Source organism: Cetorhinus maximus, unplaced genomic scaffold (assembly GCF_964194155.1).
Source record: "Cetorhinus maximus unplaced genomic scaffold, sCetMax3.hap1.1 HAP1_SCAFFOLD_2215, whole genome shotgun sequence".
NCBI lineage: Eukaryota > Metazoa > Chordata > Chondrichthyes > Lamniformes > Cetorhinidae > Cetorhinus > Cetorhinus maximus.
This window is the reverse complement of record NW_027598154.1, coordinates 37,457-50,476: the sequence shown is the minus strand read 5'-3', so window position 1 is coordinate 50,476 and position 13,020 is coordinate 37,457. Positions and strand designations below refer to the sequence as shown.

Below are 13,020 nucleotides of genomic sequence, written 5' to 3'. Positions count from 1 at the left end.
AGCGTCTCATTCTTGATGAAAGGAATATTTTCCAAAAAGTTTTAAATAAACAATCAGAGACTTGTTGGCAATTCAATGCAATAATTTATTGCAAAATGCAAGATAAATATTTGTTAAGTTTTACTAAGAAATTTTGGATATTGATCACAATTGCAGAAAAAAATACACCTACAGAAAAATATTTCCCACAATTCCTGTACTTCTACAACTAAATTTCAGAGATCCAACATTGTTATAACACATATAACTACATAGACATATTGTTTTTTTGAAAATAATCAACTTTAAGACAGATTCTGTGTAACATTTTGAGTGTCTTTATCGAGTTTTCCTCGCTCATTTTGTCTATAACCTTACACTACACAGTACAGTTACTCTCTGCAAAACGTTTGCAATTCATAACTTTCAGGTAGGTTTCAACTTTGTGCATATCCTTCTTAAAACAAGCCAGGAGACCATAGTTTTTCATCAAAGCTTCCTCACTTAAGTTTCCATCGAACCTGTCATAGGAAAATTTCAGCCAGGCAAAACCTTGTGAAGAGCCTCCTTCTTCCAGAGTCTGGGAAATAATAGAGCAATTTAGTTTTAAAGCAGCTTTATAAAGGGAGCATTTTCCAGGAACTCATTACACTTATAGAATAGATTCTGTGTAGATATATATTGACTCTGCCTGTGTAACATGAAGTCAAACAAAAACAAACTGTTTACGTCATATGGTACAATGTTTCTTCAATTCATCCTGTGCCATATTATTCAACTAAAGCCAATTGATTATTTGATGGAGGCTACCATTTTTTCTGTCATGCTACCCATTTTTGGAAAATAAATCCTAAAAATCAACCACAACCATCACATAAACCTTACTTGTGTATGTTATGAGAGTAGCACATGGAAATTTGGTAAAGAATACAAGAATCCTGGGAATTCAAATGAAAGCTTACATTTTGTAATTATGGTTTATGAAGTTACCTCAACGTTCTGACATTTAATATCTTCTTGTCTATCTGTAATGTTATACAACAGGTAATGAAATTATGAATTAGTAAATAGCTTGATGAGGCCAATAAATTCATGGGTATCCTTTGAGCATGGGTAGCCTTGGAAACTAGCCCTACTTCTGAACCAGGCTTATCATAGGGAGGGAAAAAAGAAGTTATCCAGTTCATTGAGTATGTTGCTTGCACAGTTTTGCTTATGAATTACATCAATTCCATTTGATTTACTATAGAAAGATTCTTCAACATGTCCTTTATTTTCTTTTTCTGCTTTATTTTTCTTCAGTCTCTCTCTTTTGACCTTAAGTTACGTTATTTTTAATGATATTATTCGTTACTTTGTATGTTTAAATGCTGTGCTTACCTTGTTCCACACCCTAATGACCCGTTTGGCCAAATTTCAGTCTCCTTTTGCCAACAGAATCTATAGGCTCCGAAGAAGCCACATTGTACAGGAAAAGGTAATGCAGCCAGACCTGCTGAGTTTTTCCAGCATTTTCTGTTTTTATTTCAGATTTCCAGCATCCGCAGAATTTTGCTTTCATCTAAAGGCTGGTTTGCCAATTACTGAATTGGTTGCATTGCAGTTGAACATTACGTCATTAAAACAATTGATCTAACAAATTGTGTATTGAGCGCACCGACCATCTAATCGGGCATTTTGTTGATGGGCTTGACAGACTAGGCATTCTTATTGATAACATCTGAAGGGTTAAAATCCATCTGCCATTAATTTTCCCATCAAAATAATTAATCCATAACTCTTTGAATTATATTAATCCCTTTTATGTTCATTGCCTGGCCAAAGAAAGTAACAACTTCTGTGTGTTTACCAGCCTTTTCCATCTTTACTACATGGCAAAATGCATCACTTACAATGAATTAATTTCGAAGTGTTGTCGTTATTCTTATGCAGGTGTAGTTTAAAGTCAGCAGCAACGTTTACATTAGTCAAACTGGCCTCCTCAGTATCATTCGTCTAGTGTGAATAACTCCACTCGACACTGCTCCAAACCACCTTCCCATTTATTATCAAATGTTTCTTTCTGCTGTTTGATCAGTTTTCGTCGGATGCGTTATTTTTTAACCTTTTTTGTAAGCTTTATATTTGGGACTATATCAGATATCTGCAAAGAGTATATAGGTTTGATTACCCCATTCAACTAATAGTTACATCCTGAAAACGTATTCAGGCAGATTAGTGAGGTACTTACTACATGTTGCTTCTAAATTCATATACACATGAGGGTCAAAAACCCGAAAATGCTCTGGACCGTTTCCCAAATCATCAGTGTGATATTGTCTCTTTCAGCAAATGAATCACTAGACAAAACAATGTTTTCTAGCAATTTTAAAACTGGTACCGTAAAACGTACTTAAACGAACGTAAGGAGAATCAATGCTTGAAACAAGGCCTGAACAGAACACATCAACATTTCGTCTTTTGTGTCGACTTTCCTCCTTGTTGCGAAATTTTAACACGTGTTATGAATATAGTAGCGCTGGTTGTATTGTGAATGCCTACCTTCATCAGAGCATAGATGCCTTCTTCCAGGTCCCGCAATTTGTCATAGACCCTGTCCGAGGTCCTGAAAGCCCGACTGTTCTGAACGGGATTGAGCCAGGACTGAATGAGCAGCAGCGAGTACAGTAGAAGCTCCCTATCCTATGAGAGAATGCGAAATATAACTTTCTGTTCCAATCACTTCCAGTTATACTACAGGTATCTTTTTTCTAACTTCAAACATGCAACAAGTCAGTGAACCATCTAAATATTCATTCCCGATAACTCGGTCACCATCTGGATCTGTTGTCTGTTTTCGGGCTGATTAAATAATGGCTTTAAATGTGTGAAGTTACAGTTAGAATCATCACCTGTGGGTCCGAGTTGGGCTCCGTCACCTCCCTGGAGAGTCATAAATATAGTTAAGGTCAGTAATACAAACTTTTGTTCGTTCGGCGATGGGCCAGGGGTTAATGCGAGAGAAAATTAGATCTTAATGAAACGAATTTGACCAGAAAGGACAAAACTTCGATTAGAGATATTTAGTTAGGTGATATGGTTTGTGTCAGAGGCTTTTACTCTATATCTTTGTTTTAGTGACAGAATCCATTAACAAAAATCCAATCTTTAGTGTCAAAAGTAAAGCTGAATTTAGGTTTCGATGTTTTTTGTGTGTGCCTGTGTGTGTGTTTTCTTTAAAAATTACCGATCGTTGCTGGGCATCCTCCTTGCCAGTGGGTGCTGGGATGGTTTCAGACTGGCAGAAAGCAGAAGGTGAACTCTTGTGAGAATGGCGCTGCTCTTCAGGGATATATTTTCGTTCCTGTTGAAGTGAAAAACACGCACATGCAAATTAGACGCATGTTGCTCCTTGGGTTCTACAACAAACCAATTCTTATTATCTTTCATAATAACTTGCGTTTAGAGTTCACTACGTACGAAATCCTTGCAGGTTTCTGCGGCGACGAGATGCAGGTGTTGTGCCCTGTGCACAGCCTTGGCGAAAAGATCAGACAGAGGCAGCAAAGGGTACGCTTCCAGATCTCTGGGGCACAGCATGGAAACCCACACCAGGGCCAAGACAACGGAACACAGTGACAAACCTAGCGTGGAGGGGAGCAAAGAACAGTCCTAAGTAAACTGAAAAAAAATCTTGTTAAAAAAAATGGGCAAAGAGGACAAAAAAGTTATTCAAAGTCAAAGGAATGGGAAGATGCAAGACAAAGAACACCCTATACTTAAGATTATTGTCCAGGGAAATCAACAAAAATCAAGAAGGAAGAGGTTTGTATCTGACTCTCAGGAGGGAAGGACAAGGATTCCACTGAGTGAGAACTTCACAGGGGTTTAAAGTTTTTTTCCATTTTGGCATGGAGCGAGTTATTGAATAAAATACAACACCAATCTTGTAAACCTAAACAGTGGACAGTTTGCGGATAATTTCCAGCAACGTTCTAGATATTAATGGGTCCACAAATCTATCGTTGAATGATGTGATTTCTGTTAGTTCAAAGGAAGATGTATCTTCAAACAAAAACCAGATAGTTTGGAATGACTGGCATGGGAAACACAACACACAAAACTGAAGCTTGGCAAGGTTAATAAAAGAGAAACATGTGGAAGATGAGAAAAATTGAATAGACACTTTTAGATAGAAATATTTAAATACAAATCAAGCAGACAACCCATCAAGATAAACCAGGAGATACTACCTGAAGCCGTCATGTCAATGCCACCGTAAATAAGGAACAATATGAGGGAAACTATAGGCAAGGCAGTTAGTTCACAGGATTGTAATATTGCCTTCAACTCAACAATTATATATATAGCAGTTTGAAATCCATGCATAAATTGATATTTAAAGGAAAAAAACAAAATGTTTTGAATGTAATGCATGCTGTGTTTTTTTTATATGGAAAACAGGATTATTCACTTCCCAAACATGTTATTAGAAACACAACCCCTGATTTGTTTGTGTGTTCAGGACAATGTCCTCTACCATTCACTAAATAAGTGATAATATTGCACTTTAGTTCCGGGAACCTGAACTGGTGATGGGGAAAAAAAAAAACATGAAGCAGCATGTTTTTATTAAGTGTTTTGACATGACCAGTGTTTCAACTGTGTTTCATCTTGACCCCAGGAAAAAAAAATGCACACGCTGATCAGTAAACATGTCAGTGGTATACATTTCACAGGGTGAGGAATGAATAAGGCATCGCCACTGAGCTGAGCTGGCGTTGTGTTTATGAAGCTTCAGTAACATCTTGCCACTTTGACATTTCTAATCACCCACACAAGGTACATAACAGTCAGAAATAGATGTACAAGCGGTACCCTTGTTACCTCTCAGTGCCCCCTCTCCATAAGGATTTTAAAAAGCAAATATTCAATGGAGTTTTGGACAAGTAGTGCTTCTCTATCTCTCACAGCTATTCTATGTCAAATCTATTAGCCTGTTTTTCTTTATCACTGTCTGCATCAACTCCTTCAAGAGAAAATCAACTTCTGGTACCATTTTCCTCCTTGCCCTCTTTCAACCCAAGCATTAACCAGTGATAACACCTGTGCTAAAATAGGAAAAGAGTGGAATTAAGTAAAGCATGCTAGCATTGGTAAGACTGCACCACACTTGGCATCCACTCAGTGTGTTGTCATGCTCACTTTCAGTGCACAGAGGTAATTTCCTCTCCAGACTTTTGAAGTTGGATAAAAACAATATTTGAGTCTGGAAAGGATTCAAAAATGCACATTTGTCATCAAAATTGTTTTGAAATTTATCATATATTTTCTGAACTGATATTAGAATGAAAATATTCTCAATGTATATTTGTACTGGCACTTATGCCAACACCAGAAGTTACAGTACAATTGAGTGTTAGGTTGCAGTATGATCCATGAGAACTTTACAGACAAAGAGGCTATCTCATCATGATCTGAGTTTCTTATAACCTAATACAAAAGCACATTTTAGAAGTGTATATTTTGAGACAACTCTCCACCTCCACCTCTGGGACTTTTAAAACTTATATGTTCATACAATATCCATATGTTAAGAAAACAAATGATCCCACTAACTCACCTAAAAAGACTAGCAAAGGAAAGAATGGGATCTGTGCATGTATCAAAGTTTGAAAGCAGAGTTCTGTTGTTACTGCACTTCCATGCAAATCAGGTTAGGCCCAATCTGTAGTATATAGCAAAGGCCTCCTGACTACTAGTGACAGCAAGCAGATCCTGGCCTTACATGGGCATCCAGCTTTCATGTAGTTTTAACGGCTGAACTCTGGCCAACAATTCCAGCTATAGCTGATATTTTCACTGCATTTATTCAACCTTACACTGCATGCCGAAGGATCGTGCTTTGAACCAAGACTAAAATTGGGTATATTTGGAGGCAGAGACTAAACTGAGTTTAGAGACACCAAAGTTGCAATGTAAACGTGTCCTTATTCTACAAATGAACAGACCTCTTCAATAGGTTCACACTAGCATAGGCTCTTTTTGGTATCTTATTTTCAGTTAAATAGCTCTTCCGAGAAACCACTGATTTCAGTCAGTAGTAGTGAATCAATGTTTGACTAATTTTTAAGCAAGCAATTATATGTGGACGGGGAATCTTGTCTGTATAAAGATGTTACACTGATGTGTTTTTATTTTTCATTGCTATCATGTTGGTATATATACCAGTCATCTTTTGCAGCAGCAATTGAAAATTGGTGCTACTTGTGAGAAAAAGAAAAATGACAAACTTAATTGTCATGCTGATACTATCTTTGATAAGATTGTTCAAGGAGATAGAATGGAGGAGAATGAAGCTGAGTGTTTATTTCAGTTAAATTGGTAGAGTTACAGTAGAAGGATCCATTAATAAAGCAGTTATATCAACAGCTTACTCAGAAACAGAGGCAGAATGTATTCCAGAATGTATTAATGAGGAAGTGGAGGCCATCTAATGTTTCGGCAAATGAGAAATGGATGGAAGTGCATCAGATGGTTATACCATATGGGTGCAGAAATGAGATATTGAGAGTACCTCATGAAATTCCAATAGGGGGACATTTAGGAATTAAGAAGACTCAGACAAAAAAGACAAAAACATTTCTATTGGCCTGGATTGCATAGAGGTGTAGTCAAATTCTGTAGAACATGTCACACATGTCAGGTGAAAGGAAAACCTCAAGCAATGATTAAACCAGCACCTTTAATTCCGATTCAAGCATTTGAATTTATTAGAGTCCTGTTTCATTGTGTAGGGCCATTCCCTAAGACTAAAAGTAGAAATTAGTACTTGCTGACAATATTGGATCTGTCTACAAGGTTTCCGGAAGCGATACCTTTGTGAAATATTACAGCAAAGAGAATTGCGGAAGAATTGACTAAATTCTTTACCAGATATGGCTTGCCAAAAGAAATACGATTGGATCAGGGTTCAAATTTCATGCCACAGCTGTTTAAGGAAGTAAGGATCAGCTTGGAGGTCAAACAGCTTAAGTCAACAGCCTATCATCTTGAACCACAAGGGGCTTTGGAAAGATGGCATCAAACTTTAAAAACCATGATGAGGGCTTATAGGCAAGGCTATCCGCAAGATTTGGATAGGGGTATTCCATTCTTGTTATTTGATACTAAGAATGCTCCTAATGAATCAACAGAATTTAGTTGTTTTGAATTAGTCTATGGTCAAGAGGTAAGGCGACCACTTATGTTAACTCAAGAGAAGTTAGTGGATCAGAATTCGAAAACTACTCTCCTGGATTATGTGACATGCTTCAGAGAAAGATTGAACAGGGCATGTGAGTTAGCTAAGGAGCATTTAAAGATATCATATCAGGTGATGAAGGTTAAGACAGATTAGGGGGCGAAAGCTCGTAGTTTTTTTGCTGGGGAATATGTGTTAGTTTTATTACCAGTATTGGGTGAACCATTAAAGGCAAGGTTTAGTGGACCTTACAGGATTGAAAAGAAACTGAGTGAAGTAAATTATTTAATAAAAACTCCAGATAGAATAAATAAGTAGAGGAGTGTGTCATGTAAATAAGCTTGAAAAGTACTTTGACAGGGAAGATGACCAAAAGGAGGTATTAGTGGGGGGCAGATAAAGAGAAAGAGATAGAAATGAAGGATTCTGAAATTGATTTTCCTCTAATCAAATTGGATAATGAGGGGTACTTAAAAATTTAAATGTAATATTGAGTTACCTTCCAGGCAATTGTCAAAGTGATTTGAAAAAGCGATTGCAGTCATACAAAGCTATTTGTGGGAATAAGCTAGGAAGGACAAATTTAGCTACACATGATGTACATGTGTATTATTTGATCAACTGTATTATGATCCCAGCTGAGGCTACCACTGGACAAGCCTGATCCCAGGGTGGAACCCAGCTTGATAGATCCAAAATTTTCTTAGATGTTTGTTTAGATATGTGGAGAGTAGCTACTGAACAGAGTCACCAGAGTCAGCTAATGAACTTTTAACAAAAGAATAAAACATTTATTCAACAAGAAAAGATGAATTATATTACAATACTCCTTCACCCACAATTATACCTTTACAGATATATACAGATTTGTTACACAAGTTACAAAAGCTATCTTATACTTTAATCTTCACAATAAATACACAGTCCATCTAAACCTATGGCAACCTGTGGTCAGGTACACCACGCTCTGAAACCAAGTGACAGATGCCACCTCAAACAGATGCTAAGGATATCTCCTCAACTCCTCCCTCCCCCCACTAGACACTTGTCACACTGTGAGCCAACTGGTCTCACTGCACTCTGTCTTTCACACAAGCGTTTTCAATCTCCATTCTCCATGAATTCACCTTGGAACCTTCTCCCAAACCAATGTTTTCTCTCACATGCCTTTCACAAGGGTTCACCACCAGAGTTTTAAACACCCCTTCTGATGTTCCTCTCCCCTGGGATGCCACATGCATTCAAGCTGTCTTCAATGCACTCTCTCTCAGTCTCAGTGTTAACAGTACACCACTGCGTCACATGCCCATAGCAAAGAGTTACAGATCTTCAGTTGAATCGTTGAACCTTCTTGCCTCTTGCGAGCTGTTCTTGCTTTAAATCTGCTTTCTGCATCTTGAAGCTTTAAACTTGAATCTTGGAGCCTTTCTCTGCCCTCACTTTCAACTTCACTTAACAGGACCTTTTCCAGGTTCATGTCCTTCCTTTGACTAGAAAGTCTGCTTGGAACTTTCTCTTGTTTCTGTCTCACCTGGATTTTGGGATCTTTTCTTTAGCTTGTGACTGGCTATCTGTTCCTATTTGCTCCAGTCTCTCCTGGCAGCTACTTTCAACCAATTTTAGCTTGGAGCTGGCTATCTGCCCCTTCTAGGTGGCTTCCTTTTGGCAGCTGTCTTCCAAACCAACTGAACTCCAACAGCTTCCAAAACAAACTGCTTTTTCTAGCTTTTCTGTGTGTCTGTGACAGGGAACTGCCTCTCTGGATACTTGTTGCTAGGCAACAGCCTAATTCTTCCACCCTTGTTTGTTTACCTTAGTTTACAGTCGTAAAAAATCTCATTAGAAATGCAGGCACCTTTTTAAAGTGAAACTAAAACTCAATTTGAACATTATTTACATACAGATACAGAAATACAAATTAAACATAAACATTAAAGCTAAAACTCATTCCTAACACTCAAAGAATACAAATATAACTTACTTAGACTATCTCTATTTCCTAACAACTGCGAGAAACTAATTTGGTGGTGAACTTTTGGTGGTGAATTTACAAAAGCGCAAGATGCATATCTAGGCCATTGCATTGGACATGGTAAGGTGGATCTGAGAGAAGTGAAATTAAAAGCCAACATGAATTTCCCCTGTCAACAACAAAATGAGAGGTTTTGAGATTTCTGGGCATGAGTGGATTTTACCAGAAAATTGTCCCAAATTTTAGCAATGTGGTTGCTCCTTTGACTGAACTATTAAACAAGAACAAGAAGTTTCAATGGACACAGGAATGTCAGAATTCATTTGACAGTTTAAAAACTGTATTGACTACAACACCAGTTTTGGCAGTACCTAATTATGCTGGCAGTTTAAATTGGCAGTTGACACAAGTGATGTAGGTATTGGTGCTGTATTGTTACAAGAAGATGAAATCGGAATTGAAAAACCAATAGGGTATTTTTCATGAAAGCTAAATGTACATCAGAGAAGGTATTCAACCATCAAAAAGGAGACTCGGGGTCTGATGTTAGTGTTGCAACATTTCGAGGTTTATGTTGCAAGCAATCCTTGAGAAACAGTTGTTTATACAGACTACAATCCTTTAAAATTTCTGGACAAATTTCGAGACCCAAGTGCCAGGCTGTTCAGATGGAGTTTATTAAGACCATAAGACATAGGAGCAGAAATTAGGCCATTTGGCCCATCGAGTCTGCTCCGCCATTCAATCATGGCTGATAAGTTTCTCAACCCCATTCTCCTGCCTTCTCCCCGTAACCTTTGATCCCCTTACCAATCAAGAACCTATCTATCTCGGTCTTAAATACACTCAATGACCTGGCCTCCACAGCCTTCTGTGGCAATGAATTCCATAGATTCACCACTTTCCGGCTAAAGAAGTTTCTCCTCATCTCTGTTCTAAAAAGTCTTCCCTTTACTCTGAGGCTGTGCCCTCGGGTCCTAGTCTCTCCTACTAATGGAAACATTTTCCCCACATCCACTCTATCCAGGCCTTTCAGTATTCTGTAAATTTCAATCAGATCCCCCTCATCCTTCTAAACTCTATCGAGTAAAGATCCAGAGTCCACAAATGTTCCTCATATGTTAAGCCTTTCATTCCTGGGATCATTCACGTGAACTTCCTCTGGACCCTCTCCAGGGCCAGCACATGCTTCCTGAGATACGGGGCCCAAAATTGCTCACAATATTCTAAATGTGGTCTGACCAGAGCCTTATAAAGCCTCAGCAGCACACCCTGCTTTTATATTCTAGTCCTCTCGAAATAAATGCCAACATTGCATTTGCCTTCCTAACTACCGACTCAACCTGCAAGTTAACCTTAAGAGAATCCTGGACTAGGACTCCCAAGTCCCTTTGCACTCCAGATTTCTGAATTCTCTCCCCATTTAGAAAATAGTCTATGCCTCTATTCTTCCTACCAAAGTGCATGACTTCACACTTCCCCATGTTGTATTCCATCTGCCACTTCTCTGCCCATTCTCCCAACCTGTCCAAATCTTTCTGCAGCTTCCCCGCCTCCTCAATACTACCTGTTCCTCCACCTATCTTTGTATCATCTGCAAACTTAGCTAGGATGCCCTCAGTTCCTTCATCTAGATCATTAATGTATAAAGTGAAAAGTTGTGGTCCCAACACTGACCCCTGCAGAACTCCACTAATCACCGGCCACCATCCTGAGAAGGACCCCCTTATCCCCACTCTCTGCCTCTTGCCAGACAGCCAATCTTCTATCCATGCTAGTACCTTGCCTCTAACACCATGGGCTCTTATCTTACTGAGCAGCCTCCTGTGCGACACCTTGTCAAAGGCCTTCTGGAAGTCCAAGTAGATAACATCCATTGGCTCTCCTTTGTCTAACCTACTCATTACCTCCTCAAAGAATTCTAACAGATTTGTCAGGCATGACCTCCCCTTGATGAAACCATGCTGACTTTGCCCTATTTTACCATGCACTTCCAAGTATTCTGAAATCTCATCCTTAATAATGGACTCTAAAACCTTACCAATGACTGAGGTCAGGCTAATCGGGCTGTAATTTCCTGTCTTTTGCCTCACTCCCTTCTTAAACAGGGGGGTTACCTTAGCGATTTTCCAGTCCTCTTGGACCCTCCCTGACTCCAGTGATTCCTGAAAGATCACCACTAACGCCTCCACTATCTCTTCAGCTATCTCCTTCAGAACCCTGGGGTGTAATCCATCTGGTCCAGGTGATTTATCCACCGTCAGACCTTTCAGTTTTCCTAGCACCTTCTCCTTGGTAATGGCCACCATACTCACCTCTGTCCCCCGACTCTCTTGAACTTTGGGGATGTTACTCGTGTCTTCCACCGTGAAGACTGACGCAAAGTACCTATTCAGTTCCTCCCCCATTTCTTTGTTCCCCACTACTACTTCTCCAGCGTCATTTTCCAGCAGCCCAATGTCCACTTTTGCCTCTCTCTTACCCTTTATATATCTAAAAGAACTCTTGCAATCTTCTTTTATATTACTGGCTAGTATACCCTCATATTTAATCTTCTCCCTCCTTATTTCTTTTTTAGTTGTCCTCTGTTGGTCTTTGTAGGCTTCCCAATCCCCTGGTTTCCCACTGCTCTTCGCCGCATTGTATGCTTTCTCTTTAGCTTTTATGCTGTCCCTGACTTCCCTTGTCAGCCATGGTTGCCTCGTCCTCCCTTTAGTATGCTTCTTCTTCCTAGGGATGAATTTTTGCTGTGTCTCCCAAATTACTCCCAGAAACTCCTGCCATTGCTGTTCCACTGTCTTTTCTGCTAGGCTCATCTCCCAGTCAATTCTGGCCAGCTCCACCCTCATGCCTCTGTAGTTGCCTTTATTCAACTGTAATACCGTTACATCTGATTCCAGCTTTTTCCTCTCAAATTGCAGGGTAAATTCTATCATATTATGGTCACTTCCTCCTAAGGGTTCCTTCACCTTAAGCTCCCTTATCAAATCTGCCTCATTACACATCACTAAATCTAGAATTGCCTGTTCCCTAGTGGGCTCCACCACAAGCTGCTCCAAAAAGACATCTCGTAGACATTCCACAAATTCCTTTTCTTGGGATCCACTACCAACCTGATTTTCCCAGTCAACCTGCATATTGAAATCCCCCATGATCACTGTAACCTTGCCTTTCTTACATGTCTTTTCTATGTCCTGGTGTATCTTGTGCCCCACATCCTGACTACTGTTCGGAGGCCTGTACATAACTCCCATTATGGTTTTTTAACCTTTGCGGTTCCTCAACTCTACCCATGCAGATTCTACATCATCTGACCCTATGTCATTTCTTGCTATCGATTTTAGTTCATTTCTTACTAACAAAGCAACCCCACCCCCTCTGCCAACCTGCCTATCTTTTCGATAGGATGTATATCCTTGGATACTTAGCTCCCAGTCCTGATACCCTTGCAGCCATGTCTCCGTAATGCCCACCACATCATACCTGTCAATTTCAATCTGCGCCACAAGCTCATTTACCTTATTTCGTATACTGTGTGCATTCAGATACAACACCTTCAGTCCTGTATTTCCCGTCCCCTTTCTCATTGATGTCCCTTTATCTGATGTGCTTGAAGTGCTTGCAATTCCTAGCCCTTTCCAAACACTCTGTCCTATTTTGTATTCTGGGGACTTTAATAGCCTCTCCTGGGCTCTCCTTTCTTTTCAGTTTTTTCATAATTTTCCATGAAGTTGAATCCACCCCCCAACACGCTAACTTGCTGCTTTGTTTCCATTACTGCAACCTTTTAATTTACAGGTTATATGTTATATGTGGCTGGATGGGAAAATCTAAATGCAGATGCATT

The 13,020-nt window shown here is 39.3% G+C and overlaps 1 protein-coding gene across 1 annotated transcript in view; it reads right to left on the bottom strand.

The window, feature by feature from the left end:
• Positions 1 to 358: 358 nt before the first annotated feature.
• gh1 (growth hormone 1) overlaps positions 359 to 13,020 on the bottom strand; it is a 42,581-nt gene continuing 29,919 nt past the window's right edge. Inside the window, exons 2-5 of the mRNA XM_078537338.1 lie at positions 3,439 to 3,602; positions 3,206 to 3,322; positions 2,521 to 2,661; positions 359 to 559 (exon numbers count right to left, since the gene is read on the bottom strand). Of these exons, the coding sequence (XP_078393464.1) occupies positions 359 to 559; positions 2,521 to 2,661; positions 3,206 to 3,322; positions 3,439 to 3,602 (623 nt within the window). The remainder of the gene's footprint in view (positions 560 to 2,520; positions 2,662 to 3,205; positions 3,323 to 3,438; positions 3,603 to 13,020) is intronic.